The 15,362-nt window shown below is 32.7% G+C and overlaps 1 protein-coding gene across 1 annotated transcript; it reads right to left on the reverse strand.

Moving 5' to 3' along the window:
* Positions 1-12,703: 12,703 nt before the first annotated feature.
* LOC137242662 (uncharacterized) lies at positions 12,704-14,752 on the reverse strand. Its single transcript, XM_067769923.1, has 4 exons — positions 13,895-14,752; positions 13,677-13,844; positions 13,331-13,608; positions 12,704-13,275 (listed from the first exon to the last, which is right to left on the reverse strand). Exons 1-4 carry the CDS (start codon positions 14,002-14,004, stop codon positions 13,061-13,063), a joined length of 771 nt encoding a protein of 256 aa, XP_067626024.1. The 5' UTR covers positions 14,005-14,752; the 3' UTR covers positions 12,704-13,060.
* Between the last annotated feature and the right edge of the window lie 610 nt (positions 14,753-15,362).

Raw genomic sequence — 15,362 nt, forward strand, 5'->3', positions numbered from 1 at the left:
GCCTCATTTTTACAGCTATAAGCTTCAAATTTCACCAAATGCTTACGTGTATAGCATATATTTATGGCTGAAAAAATCATTGAGATCGGTGGTATACATAGTATATATCTCATACAACCGATTGTTCAGATAAGAAACTTCGCGCAATTTCTTCCGCATTTTAACAGCTAGAAGCTTCAAATTTCACAAAATGCTTACGTATATAGCATATATTGTTGTCTGAAAAAATCATAGAGATCGGTGGTATATATATTATATACTTCATATAAACTGTCATTTTTGCCCCTTTTTTGCGGCTAGAAGCTTCAAAATTCATCAAATTTCATCAAATAGTTACGTTTACGTCATATATTTTTGAAAGACGTGATTCGTAGTCACAGTTTGCATCCTCACACGGATTACTTACCTATTTTTTATTTTATATTTATCTTAAAAATCGTTTAGATATGTTCAAATTTCACCAAATGCTTACGTGTATAGCATATATTGTTGTCTGAGAAAATCATAGATACCGGTGGTATATATAGTATATATCTCATACAACCGATTGTTCAGATAAGAATTTTTGCGCAATTTCTTCCGCATTTTAACAGCTAGAAGCTTCAAATTTCACCAAATGCTTACGTATATAGCATATATTGTTGTCTGAAAAAATCATAAAGATCGGTGGTATATATAGTATATATATGGTGGTATATATAGTATAGATATATAGTATATATATATATATATTTTCGCAAATTTAAGCCCCATTTTAACAGCTATAAGCTTCAAATTTCACCAAATCCTTACGTGTGTAGCATATATTGTTGTCTGAAAAAATCATAGAGATCGGTTGTATATATAGTATATATCTCATACAACCGATTGTTCAGATAAGAAACTGTGCGCAATTTCTGCCCCTTTTTAACAGCTAGACGCTTCAAATTTCACCATATGCTTACGTATATAGCATATATTGTTGTCTGAAAAAATCATAGAGATCGGTGATATATATATTATATACCCCATATAAACTCTAATTTTTGCCCCCTTTTTACGGCTAGAAGCTTCAAATTCATCAAATTTCATCAAATAGTTACGTTTACGTCATATATTGTTGAAATACGTGATTCGTAGTCATAGTTTTTACACGCAGACCACAAAAAACCTGAAACTTTGCATCCTCACACAAAGTACCTACCTGTTTTTATACCTTTCATGAAAATGAAATGGTATATTAATTTTTTTTATATTAATTTCGTCACGAAACCGAAAATTGTAAGTCCTTAAAGGAAAATAGATAGACGCACCATTAAGTATACCGAAATAATCAGGTCAGATCGGTGATATATATAATATATATATATGATGGTATATATAGTATATATATATAGTATATATATATTTTTTTTTCCATTTCGGCCTCATTTTAACAGCTATAAGCTTCAAATTTCACCAAATGCTTACGTGTATAGCATATATTTATGGCTGAAAAAATCATTGAGATCGGTGGTATACATAGTATATATCTCATACAACCGATTGTTCAGATAAGAAACTTCGCGCAATTTCTTCCGCATTTTAACAGCTAGAAGCTTCAAATTTCACCAAATGCTTACGTATATAGCATATATTGTTGTCTGAAAAAATCATAAAGATCGGTGGTATATATAGTATATATATGGTGGTATATATAGTATATATATATAGTATATATATATATATATATTTTCGCAAATTTTAGCCCCATTTTAACAGCTAGAAGCTTCAAATTTCACAGAATTCTTACGTATATAGCATATATTGTTGTCTGAAAGATCATAGAGATCGGTTGTATATATAGTATATATCTCATTCAACCGATTTTTCAGATAAGAAACTTTTCGCAATTTCTACCACATTTTAACAGCTATAAGCTTCAAATTTCACCGATTGCTTACGTATATAGCATATACTGTTGTCTGAAAAAATCATAGAGATCGGTTGTATATATAGTATATATCTCATACAACCGATTGTTCAGATAAGAAACTTTTCGCAATGTGTACCCCATTTTAACAGCTATAAGCTTCAAATTTCACCGATTGCTTACGTATATAGTATGTATTGTTGTGTCAAAAAATCATAGAGATCGGTGATATATATAATATATATATATGATGGTATATATAGTATATATATATAGTATATATATATTTTTTTTGCCATTTCGGCCTCATTTTAACAGCTATAAGCTTCAAATTTCACCAAATGCTTACGTGTATAGCATATATTGATGGCTGAAAAAATCATTGAGATCGGTGGTATACATAGTATATATCTCATACAACCGATTGTTCGGATAAGAAACTTCGCGCAATTTCTGCCCCGTTTTAACAGCTAGAAGCTTCAAATTTCACAAAATGCTTACGTATATAGCATATATTGTTGTCTGAAAAAATCATAGAGATCGGTAGTATATATATTATATACTTCATATAAACTGTCATTTTTGCCCCTTTTTTACGGCTAGAAGCTTCAAAATTCATCAAATTTCATCAAATAGTTACGTTTACGTCATATATTTTTGAAAGACGTGATTCGTAGTCACAGTTTTTACATGCAGACCAAAAAAAACGTGAAGCTTTGCATCCTCACACGGATTACCTACCTATTTTAATACCTTTCATGAAAATGAAATGGTATATTAATTTCGTCACGAAACCGAAAATTGTAAGTCCTTAAAGGAAAATAGATAGACCCACCATTAAGTATACCGAAATAATCAGGTTGAAGAGCTGAGTTGATTTAGCCATGTCCGTCTGTCCGTCTGTCCGTCTGTCTGTTTGTATGCAAACTAGTCCCTCAATTTTTGAGATATCTTGATAAAATTTGGTGAGCGGGTGTATTTGGGTGTCCGATTAGACATTTGTCGGAACCGACTGGATCGGACCACTATAGCATATATCCTCCATACAACCGATTTTTCAGAAAAAGAGGATTTTTGTAATATCTTACCCAATTTAACAGATTGAAGCTTCAAACTTCACCATATACTTTCGTATATTGCACGTATTGTTGCCTGAAAAAATTGATGAGATCGGTCGTATATATAGTATATATCCCCCACAACCGATTGTTCAGATAAGGAACTTTTCGTAATTACTGCCCTATTTTAAGAGCTAGAGGCTTCAAATTTCAACGAATGCTTACGTATATAGCATATATTGTTGTCTGAAAAAATCATAAAGATCGGTGGTATATATAGTATATATATGGTGGTATATATAGTATATATATATAGTATATATATATATATATATTTTCGCAAATTTTAGCCCCATTTTAACAGCTAGAAGCTTCAAATTTCACAGAATTCTTACGTATATAGCATATATTGTTGTCTGAAAGATCATAGAGATCGGTTGTATATATAGTATATATCTCATTCAACCGATTTTTCAGATAAGAAACTTTTCGCAATTTCTACCACATTTTAATAATATAGCATATACTGTTGTCTGAAAAAATCATAGAGATCGGTTGTATATATAGTATATATCTCATACAACCGATTGTTCAGATAAGAAACTTTTCGCAATGTCTACCCCATTTTAACAGCTATAAGCTTCAAATTTCACCGATTGCTTACGTATATAGCATATATTGTTGTCTGAAAAAATCATAGAGATCGGTTGTATATATAGTATATATCTCATACAACCGATTGTTCAGATAAGAAACTTTTCGCAATTTCTACCCCATTTTAATAGCTATAAGCTTCAAATTTCACCGATTGCTTACGTATATAGTATGTATTGTTGTGTCAAAAAATCATAGAGATCGGTGATATATATAATATATATATATGATGGTATATATAGTATATATATATAGTATATATATTTTTTTTTTGCCATTTCGGCCTCATTTTAACAGCTATAAGCTTCAAATTTCACCAAATGCTTACGTGTATAGCATATATTGATGGCTGAAAAAATCATTGAGATCGGTGGTATACATAGTATATATCTCATACAACCGATTGTTCAGATAAGAAACTTCGCGCAATTTCTGCCCCGTTTTAACAGCTAGAAGCTTCAAATTTCACAAAATGCTTACGTATATAGCATATATTGTTGTCTGAAAAAATCATAGAGATCGGTGGTATATATATTATATACTTCATATAAACTGTCATTTTTGCCCCTTTTTTACGGCTGGAAGCTTCAAAATTCATCAAATTTCATCAAATAGTTACGTTTACGTCATATATTTTTGAAAGACGTGATTCGTAGTCACAGTTTTTACATGCAGACCAAAAAAAACGTGAAGCTTTGCATCCTCACACGGATTACTTACCTATTTTTTATTTTATATTTATCTTAAAAATCGTTTAGATATGTTCAAATTTCACCAAATGCTTACGTGTATAGCATATATTGTTGTCTGAGAAAATCATAGATACCGGTGGTATATATAGTATATATCTCATACAACCGATTGTTCAGATAAGAATTTTTGCGCAATTTCTTCCGCATTTTAACAGCTAGAAGCTTCAAATTTCACCAAATGCTTACGTATATAGCATATATTGTTGTCTGAAAAAATCATAAAGATCGGTGGTATATATAGTATATATATGGTGGTATATATAGTATATATATATAGTATATATATATATATATATTTTCGCAAATTTTAGCCCCATTTCTTCAAATTTCACCAAATCCTTACGTGTATAGCATATATTGTTGTCTGAGAAAATCATAGATACCGGTGGTATATATAGTATATATCTCATACAACCGATTGTTCAGATAAGAATTTTTGCGCAATTTCTTCCGCATTTTAACAGCTAGAAGCTTCAAATTTCACCATATGCTTACGTATATAGCATATATTGTTGTCTGAAAAAATCATAGAGATCGGTGATATATATATTATATACCCCATATAAACTCTAATTTTTGCCCCCTTTTTACGGCTAGAAGCTTCAAATTCATCAAATTTCATCAAATAGTTACGTTTACGTCATATATTGTTGAAATACGTGATTCGTAGTCATAGTTTTTACACGCAGACCACAAAAAACCTGAAACTTTGCATCCTCACACAAAGTACCTACCTGTTTTTATACCTTTCATGAAAATGAAATGGTATATTAATTTCGTCACGACACCGAAAATTGTAAGTCCTTAAAGGAAAATAGATAGACCCACCATTAAGTATACCGAAATAATCAGGTTGAAGAGCTGAGTTGATTTAGCCATGTCCGTCTGTCCGTCTGTCCGTCTGTCTGTTTGTATGCAAACTAGTCCCTCAATTTTTGAGATATCTTGATAAAATTTGGTGAGCGGGTGTATTTGGGTGTCCGATTAGACATTTGTCGGAACCGACCGGTTCGGACCACTATAGCATATATCCTCCATACAACCGATTTTTCAGAAAAAGAGGATTTTTGTAATATCTTACCCAATTTAACAGATTGAAGCTTCGCACTTCACCATATACTTTCGTATATTGCACATATTGTTGCCTGAAAAAATTGATGAGATCGGTCGTATATATAGTATATATCCCCCACAACCGATTATTCAGATAAGGAACTTTTCGTAATTACTGCCTCATTTTAAGAGCTAGAGGCTTCAAATTTCAACGAATGCTTAGGTATATAGCATACATCGTTGTCTGAAAAAATGATAAAGATCGGTGGTATATATAGTATATATATGGTGGTATATATAGTATATATATATATAGTATATATATATATATATTTTCGAAAATTCTAGCCCCATTTTAACAGCTAGAAGCTTCAAATTTCACCGAATACTTACGTATGTAGCATATATTGTTGTCTGAAAAAATCATAGAGATCGGTTGTGTATATAGTATATATCTCATACAACCGATTGTTCAGATAAGAAACTTTTCGCAATTTCTACCCCATTTTAACAGCTATAAGCTTCAAATTTCACCGATTGCTTACGTATATAGCATATATTGTTGTCTGAAAAAATCATAGAGATCGGTTGTATATATAGTATATATCTCATACAACCGATTGTTCAGATAAGAAACTTTTCGAAATTTCTACCCCATTTTAACAGCTATAAGCTTCAAATTTCACCGATTGCTTACGTATATAGCATATATTGTTGTCTGAAAAAATCATAGAGATCGGTTGTATATATAGTATATATCTCATACAACCGATTGTTCAGATAAGAAACTTTTCGCAATTTCTACCCCATTTTAACAGCTAGAAGCTTCAAATTTCAGCAAATGCTTAAGTATATAGCATATATTGTTGTCTGAAAAAATCATAGAGATCGGTTGTATATATAGTATATATCTCATACAACCGATTGTTCAGATAAGAAACTTTTCGCAATTTCTACCCCATTTTAACAGCTAGAAGCTTCAAATTTCAGCAATTGCTTAAGTATATAGCATATATTGTTGTCTGAAAAAATCATAGAGATCGGTTGTATATATAGTATATATCTCATACAACCGATTGTTCAGATAAGAAACTTTGCGCAATTTCTGCCCCGTTTTAACAGCTAGAAGCTTCAAATTTCACAAAATGCTTACGTATATAGCATATATTGTTGTCTGAAAAAATCATAGAGATCGGTGGTATAATTATTATATACTTCATATAAACTCTCATTTTTGCCCCTTTTTTACGGCTAGAAGCTTCAAAATTCATCAAATTTCATCAAATAGTTACGTTTACGTCATATATTGTTGAAATACGTGATTCGCAGTCATAGTTTTTACACACAGACCACAAAAAACCAGAAACTTTGCATCCTCACACAAAGTACCTACCTGTTTTTTATTTTATATTTATCTTAAAAATCGGTAAGGTATGCAGATCTGTTCACTATATATTTCTTATCTTATACATCCGATTATTCAGAGATTACGAACGGGATAAGATTATTGTTCAGCCCCATTCATGAAAGGTATGAAGTCTTCGGCACAGCCGAAGACAGTCCCGTTCTTACTTGTTATAGCTAAGTTCGTCGGTATGTTGGTAAAGAGGGAGATAACATCAAAGGATACCAAAACATCTTCATGGCTAATGATCGTATCTTTCAATCTCTCTTTTAATTCAAATACATTTTTGATGTTGTACTCCTCTGAAATTAAAGTTTTTAAGATTTTTCCTACATGTTTGGATAAGTTGTAGCATGGGACATTAATGGAGGACGCTATAGGACGCAAGGGAAAATCGGGTTTATGTATTTTCGGTAGCCCGTACAGTCTTGTAGCGGTTGCCGCTGAGCTGGATAATTGTTGCTTCTCTCTTTGTGTTATGTATTTTCCTTTATAAAGCTCATCAACAATATTGTTGTTTTTCCTTTTTTCATTTTCGTATTTAACTACACTCCCTCTTGTGATTCAGGATATCGGGCAAATTTTGAATAAACTCCGAACATCAATTCCTTCATTATATGACATTCGACTGCCTAGTCCACTGCCTTCCACTCTATTCGCAACATAAGCTCTATTTAAGCTGTCAAACTATATAGTAAACAATGATGCGCACGTATCGGTCGCCGTAATGACACTGAATAATGCGGCAGTTACCCACGAACGTACGTAGAAAAAACGTGTCAGCTGACACGACCTATCTTATGAGTGTGCAATGTAAACGAAAACTCACCGACGTGCAACGCCCGTACGTACGTAGGCCGGAACGTAGAAATCAAAACAATTTTGATTTTTTCCGTAAGAACGTGTCAGCTGATCGCTCTCTCACTAGACAGAGTTGCCTAGTGAACTTTTGTGCTCTAATTTTTGACCGTTTGCAATTTTATGCAAAAAAGCCTAATTAAAGTTTGAAAAATTGTGGAAATAATTCGAAATAAATATGTAAAAGTGCTGATTATAAATATTTAATCTATTTATACTTATTTAATATGTATTCCGGCCTTTTACAATATCAAAAATTAAATTGGAAAAAGTTGATGTTTCCATAAGCATACATGCAAAATGGTCAATGGCAACAGTGCTTATCTGTAAACAATCCACACACAAATATGTTATGTACATGTACACAGACGCACACATTGATTCCTACGGGCTTGAGAGTTCGGTCAAACGTGCTTCGTACGACAAACGTCCTTACGTACGGCACACGTCGGTGGGTAACTGCCGCATAATGCGGCAGTTACTCACGAACGTACGTACCAAAAACGTGTCAGCTGACACGACCTATCTTATGAGTGTGCAATGTAAACGAAAACTCACCGACGTGCAACGCCCGTACGTACGTAGCCCGGAACGTAGAAATCAAAACAATTTTGATTTTTTCCGTAAGAACGTGTCAGCTGATCGCTCTCTCACTAGACAGAGTTGCCTAGTAAACTTTTGTGCGCTAATTTTTGACCGTTTGCAATTTTATGCAAAAACGCCTAATTAAAGTTTGAAAAATTGTGAAAATAATTCGAAATAATTATGTAAAAGTGCTGATTATAAATATTTAATCTATTTATACTTATTTAATAGTATTCCGGCCTTTTACAATATCAAAAATTAAATTGGAAAAAGTTGATGTTTCCATAAGCATACATGCAAAATGGTCAATGGCAACAGTGCTTATCTGTAAACAATACACACACAAATATGTTATGTACATGTACACAGACGCACACATTGATTCCTACGGGCTTGAGAGTTCGGTCAAACGTGCTTCGTACGACAAACGTCCTTACGTACGGCACACGTCGGTGGGTAACTGCCGCATAAAGCTGGAGACATTGGTGCTTTATCGGTAACCTTATAACAGCTGATTCGACCAATCTTAAGCTTGAAACACAATGCCCTGACGCCGCGAAATAAACGCGACGAACATCGCCTTGTCAAAAATAGAATCCCCATAATTACATGAAGGTGAACACAATGAACGCCAAGAGCGGAATTTACGTGACGTCAGTTTGCGACGATAGATTTAATTCTATCGTCGCCGCCGGGCGATGACGACAATTTATGCCAAAGGTGACCATATTAATTTTTTGCTTCAACGCTCAGGTTAAATTTAAACTAAAAATACATTTGTCTCGTTCTTTAAAAAGCACAAACATACATTTCCAAACTCTGGATTAGAATAAATTAATTTGCATGATTATAATAAAGTTTTTCAGTGAGTTCTTTGTGTGAAGTCATTAGTTCCTTCTTCTCTCTTCCTTTGTCTTTCATATGGTCACCCTTAGTATAGTCAAATCAGCTGTTTGTGTAAAATTATTTTGTGAAAATTTTGTATGCAAATTGAAAATTGAGAAAAATTCGCGATTAAAATGGATATAAGTGAATATATCATAGAACAAGTTAAGGAAAACGATTGTTTATATAATCTTGGTTCTTCAGATTATAAAAATTTAAACAAAAAGCAGTCGATATTTGAAAATATTGGCATAGCATTGAACTTGGATGGTAAGTATTTATATGTTTGGATGTGGGTTCTTCTCATATGTTTAAGTATCCTTTTTAGGAGAAAAAAGTGGAAAAGTCTGCGAGACACTTATAAAAGGCGTAAGCGCTGTGCGCTATCTCCTTCCGGGAGCACCGCAGGAAGTGCTACAAAAAGTTGGAAATACATGAATGCAATGCAGTTTTTAGACGACTAAAGATGTGTTAGAATTACCACAATATTTGGTACAGTGATACTCATATGTAATATAGTGTGATCGGGACTGGGATGTATACAATAAAAAATAGAATAAATTAGATTATCAATCATATATTCTTTTCTTTTTAGAACTGTTGGAAATTGTGATCCTGGCATGATTAACGAACATACCGATGTATATGAAAAGTCAACAGATTGCTCAAACTCTTCAAATCGTGAACCACTTATATACGAATCGCAAATAAGCGAAAATTCGACAGATTGTTCCAATTCTCCAAATGCAATTATGGATGCTACTTTCGAACCGTATACAGTATACGAACCACAATTAGTTGACGAGAATTCCAAACCTTCAAATGATAAAGCAGCTAGAAGCTATGTCGCTCAGAATAAGAACCGGAAGTCAAAAAAGCAAGCAGATGCCGAAGTTACTTCAGTTTTCAAGGATTGCTAAAAGAATGCGCAAAAACAATTCAAGACTTAGCTTGTGCCCCTGAGCAAGAAAAAATACGGGATTCAACATCGGTTTTGTTTGAAAGCTTGGCGAAAACAATTTCCAGTGCCAACTTATCACAGAATAATGTGCGCAATATTGAAAGGAAAGTTGTTGCTTTAGTTTATGAAGAACTAGGAAAGACAAGTGTTCAATAATTTCACGTCTTTAGCGGATAGGTAAACAGTCGTAAGTCCAAAAAATATATTTTGAGAAATGAGAAAAACAAGTACCTCAATGACAATGACAATGGCAATACATTGTAGAGTTCGAAGTGTAGGCAACCAACAATATCTGAGCTAAGATCTTTTGCCAGAAGGTCAAGAAGCCATAATAAAATTGAAAAATGGTACTAATTCCATTTGGCCTAAAAGTGGAGTTGCGACTGCATACCTCTCATTACAGACATATCGTTAGCTTAATGCACAAAGGACCTAACCAACATATTTGAAATTTGTACGAGTTTGAAGAAAAAGCTTCAATGAATTTTGTTGCTAAAACTATGCAAACCACATTCGCAAAAAAGTTTACGAAAAATTCGAAAATTCGAGAGAATTTTAAAAAAATTTCAAAGCTTTTTTTAGAGTTCTCTGAATCTCTTTGAGTATGCAGCCTTCTAGTCCTATCAATTTTAGTCTAACAAAATTATAGGTCTCTCAGAATTCGGATTGATTTTCGAAACTTGTTTCCCGACACGCATTTGGATATAAAAAAGTAATTGTTTCACGTTTTGTATAGAGGAAAATCTAAAACACCCTTCGAGAGACCTATAACTTTGTTAGACTAAAATTGATTGCAAAACAAGGAGGCATATTTAAAGAAATTCAGAGAACTCTAATAAAAGCTTTGAAATTTTTGTAAAATTCTCTCGAATTTTCGAATTTTTCGAAAACTTTTTTGCGAATGGTTTGCATAGTTTTAGCAACAAAATTCATTGAAGCTTTTGCTTCAAATATCGAAAAAAGGGATTTAATTGGCGAATTTAATTTGATTGCCACTGCTATTTTTCTGTTCGCTGCTGTTAATATAGAATACTTATTTAAATTAACTTATTACATACTAAAAATATTACATTTGGAATGATTGAATGATATAATGAATTATGCTGCATACTTTTATATACTTTTTATAGAGATTTTTAAAAACATTTAAATTACCATATTTCATACTAAATATTACATTTTGAATGATTGAATGATAAAATGAATTATACTGCATAGTAAATTTTCAATATACATATATTTGGAAATTTTTATAGAGATTTTTAAAAACATTTAAATTACCATATTTCATACTAAATATAACATTTTGAATGATTGAATGATAAAATGAATTATACTGCATACTAAATTTCCAATATATATTTGGAAATTTTTATAGAGATTTTTAAAAACATTTAAATTAACATATTTCATACTAAATATTACATTTTCAATGATTGAATGATAAAATGAATTATACTGCATACTAAATTTTCCCAAAATTTTCAAAACCATTTGGAAAGTTTCATTAAGAATTTTAAAAACATATCGAATTTTCAAGCATATTTTTCGATTTTTCATAGACATAGTTTTCGTTATATAATTCATAAAATTTCTTTTTAATCAATGGATATAAAATACAAAAATATGTGTTAAAATTTGCAAACTATTCTTGCTGTTATTACTAGCAGATGTATCTAGTCGATGTCTTTGCAAAATCACCTATCGACCAATTGCAATTCCGCCTCTCTCGCGGAACTGAAACTTAACAGGGGAGCAGTGAAACTTATTACAGACCACTTTTTTCTTTTGAGGTTTTTGCTATGATAATAAAGTAATCCTTTTTCTAAATACCTAATAGCATTTAGTTCATGTGAATTTCAATATGCCTGCGGTTTCCCCTAAGCTCGCTTATTTTAACAAAAGGAGCTTATATTCAATTTTGAAATAAAAACTTAATTTAACCGTTATTTTAAACAATTAGTACTCAAATATCAAATTAATATTTTTTTGGATCGAGTTAGATGTCTGGAGCTCTGGGTTATCAAATCTCACTTTTGCGAATTGGACGGATTTGCAAAACATCGACGATCTATGAATGCGATAAGAATGAGTAATCTCAGTACAAATAAAAGATAATTATTTAACATTATCTCTACAAAATTTTAAGGCTAATATAGCAACGTGTGTTTCTTTCTAAATTGAGGAAAACCGTTTATTGGCTGGGTACATAACAAGGCTAAATATTATTTCGGAAAAAGCACCAAATGACACCTTATGTGGAAAAATATAGTATTGAATATTCACTCGATTAGTTAATAAAGGATTGTCCGTACAAATTTCCAATTATAAGAATTTTATTAGCCATTCAGGCCCTCTTGAGAAGTAGGTTGCACCCTCCGAAAACGCTTATATTATTATTTTTTAGCTCCCGTTGGCAGTGAAGTCCAATAATTGGTACATATCGACAGGTGGCAACAAATAGGAGATTTGTATAGGGACTAAATGAGAGTGGAACTCTAAAACATATCAGTAAAAAGACGAAAACAAGTTTTGTAAAAAGAGAGACAGCTCATTCAAACTTAATACAAAAGCTGTAGGATAAGAGGACATTTTACTGCATTTAAATTTTTCCAACCCTAGTTTACCGTATATTTTAAAGCTTCACTTTTAATATTATAAGATTTGGTAAAATAAAAAAAGTAGCTACATATGTCCGCATTGGTATTTTAAGGTACGTTTGCGGATTTCACACAGATCGCATTGGCCTTTCTAGTAAGTATTCCGCTAGTTCCTCTCTCAAAATAAATGCTTCATTTGTTGATCGATTGGAATGAGCAATTCGAATAGATGTCATTCTTGTTGAAAGTTGTCCACAATCGAAATTCCCATTTTCATCACTGCTGGCTCTGTTCGGATCGAAGTCTCCACTACTACTGTCAAGCATTAAATAATTGCTAAAACAATTTTGTCCACATTTTATGGAGCAGCGTGAATCGTTGTATGAAGAACTCTCCATCTATTTGCTAATATACCAAAGGTGTTTTCAATGTGCACTCGTACGGTGGATAACCTTTTGTTATAATTTCGTTTGGCGAGTGACAAATTTCGACCAGGGTAAGGGCGCATGAGATTAGGCTTCAGAGGAAATGCGCTGTCACCGACGAAAAAATATGGAAATATTTGGTCCGTACCTATATGAAATATGGCATCAATTAACTGAAACCTTATTTGTTATAAACATTTTACCTGGAAGGTTATCTGGGGGAGGACTTTCCAGGTCGTTTCTTAGATTCATGTTACCAAATACGCTTCGTGCCAAAATTCCCCCATCGCTTTGGCTTCCCAACGCACCAACGTCTACAAATGAAAACGTATAGTTATCATCGCATATTGCCATCAGAACTACACTGAGTGTCTTTTTGTAATTAAAAAAGAGTGAACCACTACGTTTGGGGCAAACTACTTTCACATGTTTGCCGTCCACCGCGCCGAGACAATATGGCATTCCAGTTTTTGCATAGGACCTGTCCAAAATATAAATAATATATGAGTATATATAGTTACTAAATACCATACTTCATCTGAAGCAAACCTGTCTGCAATGTTGTTCAATTCGGTTTGATTTGGTTGGGCAAGGTAAATTTCGCGTAGTCCATGCCAAATTGCATCGCATGTCTCGTATATTATTTTCCTAACTGTAGAAACACCCAATTTATATGACCAAGCTAAATACTGTGGATTACAGCCTTGTGCCAAGAACCTGTTGAAACTCCATTTTTACACAGATATGTAGTTTATAAAATTACTTACATCAAAGTGATACCCAAACGGATTTCTTCACTTATTGGTTCTCTTATGGAAAAACGTTGAAGTCGCTCTCGTAACAAATTCAGTAGCGCATTAAACTTTGCAACATTCATACGTGCTGCCTTGAAGAAATGTTCTTCATCTGAGAGTTTCAACTGTGCGAAGGAAGTTTCGTGGAAGCTCAGAGCCTTCCTTGTACGATTAACTGGCCGCACCCACCATCGCCGCTTCAACTGCTAGCACACCTCGCGATATATATTCACCATTACAAAAATGATGTTTATAATTTTAAAAATTTTCAACAAACGCCCTCTGTTTCTCATTTTTTGTATATACTGCTAATGCTGACTTTAAATTGAATTCATTTCCCACAAGAAATGGTCACTAATATAAGAAATTATTTTCCATTGAAGAAATGACAGAAAATGTCAGAAAATATCGCCGCCGCTGTCTATTGTGTTTAACTGGACGAAATATCTGAGCGTAAATTTGAAAAATGTCATCGCCCGACGCGGCGTATATCGTCGTCGCTCGGCATTGTGTTTACAGCTTTATGAGAATCAATGCAATCGATTATTGGTGCCGCTAAAGTCGTAACCGTATCGTAGCCAACCAATTGGGTTTTGGTTTACCGTCGTAACGATAAACAGCTGATTACGTTAGGGATACGGATACAGCGATACGACATACGGCACCAAAGACTCCAGCTTAAGTGTATTGTCTAGTAATAGAAGAGTAATAAGACCATTGTTTACTATATAGTTTGGCAGCTTAAGTAGAGGTTATGTTGCGAATAGAGTGGAAGGCAGTGGACTAGGCAGTCGAATGTCATATAATGAAGGAATGGTGCTCGGAGATTTTTCAAAGTTAAAAAAAAAAATGATAAAAGCTTTAATATAAATAAAACTATTGTTTTTATAACAACAAAAATGCCATATATATTCTGTATACATAAATTTGTAAGGATTATCTCACTCTAAAATTTGAATTAAATAATCTAAAGTTTTGTTTTGAAACTGAGTCGAGAAATGTGCGTGTGAATGTGCGAATTTTCACCGATCAGTTGTTAGTTGCGCTACTTGGTAAAATTTACAATGAATAAGACTGTGTGTATGAGTGACATATGGTAAGCGAGAATATTCAACGAAATACACAAGAGTTCTACTATTGTAGAATGGCCAATGATTATTTCAATTGTTTTCCGAAAAAAGCAGTTACTAATTGATTACCATTAGTAAAAAATAAAAATAAAATCATGATTTTTTCCGATTGAAAAAAAATAAAAAATAAAAAAATCCAGAAATAATAAAATGATTACTTTTGATTATTTTTGATTTTTTTTGATTATTTTAGATTTTTCTTTTTGATTTGTTTTTATTATTTTTGATTATTTGTCCGCTTTGGTGAAAGAAAAATTTTCGTTTGTTGCATGTACGGGATAATTTCTACATACAAGTACATTTTAGGATAC

The sequence above is a fragment of the Eurosta solidaginis genome, chromosome 2 (assembly GCF_040869045.1).
Source record: "Eurosta solidaginis isolate ZX-2024a chromosome 2, ASM4086904v1, whole genome shotgun sequence".
In the NCBI taxonomy this organism is placed as follows: Eukaryota; Metazoa; Arthropoda; class Insecta; order Diptera; family Tephritidae; genus Eurosta; species Eurosta solidaginis.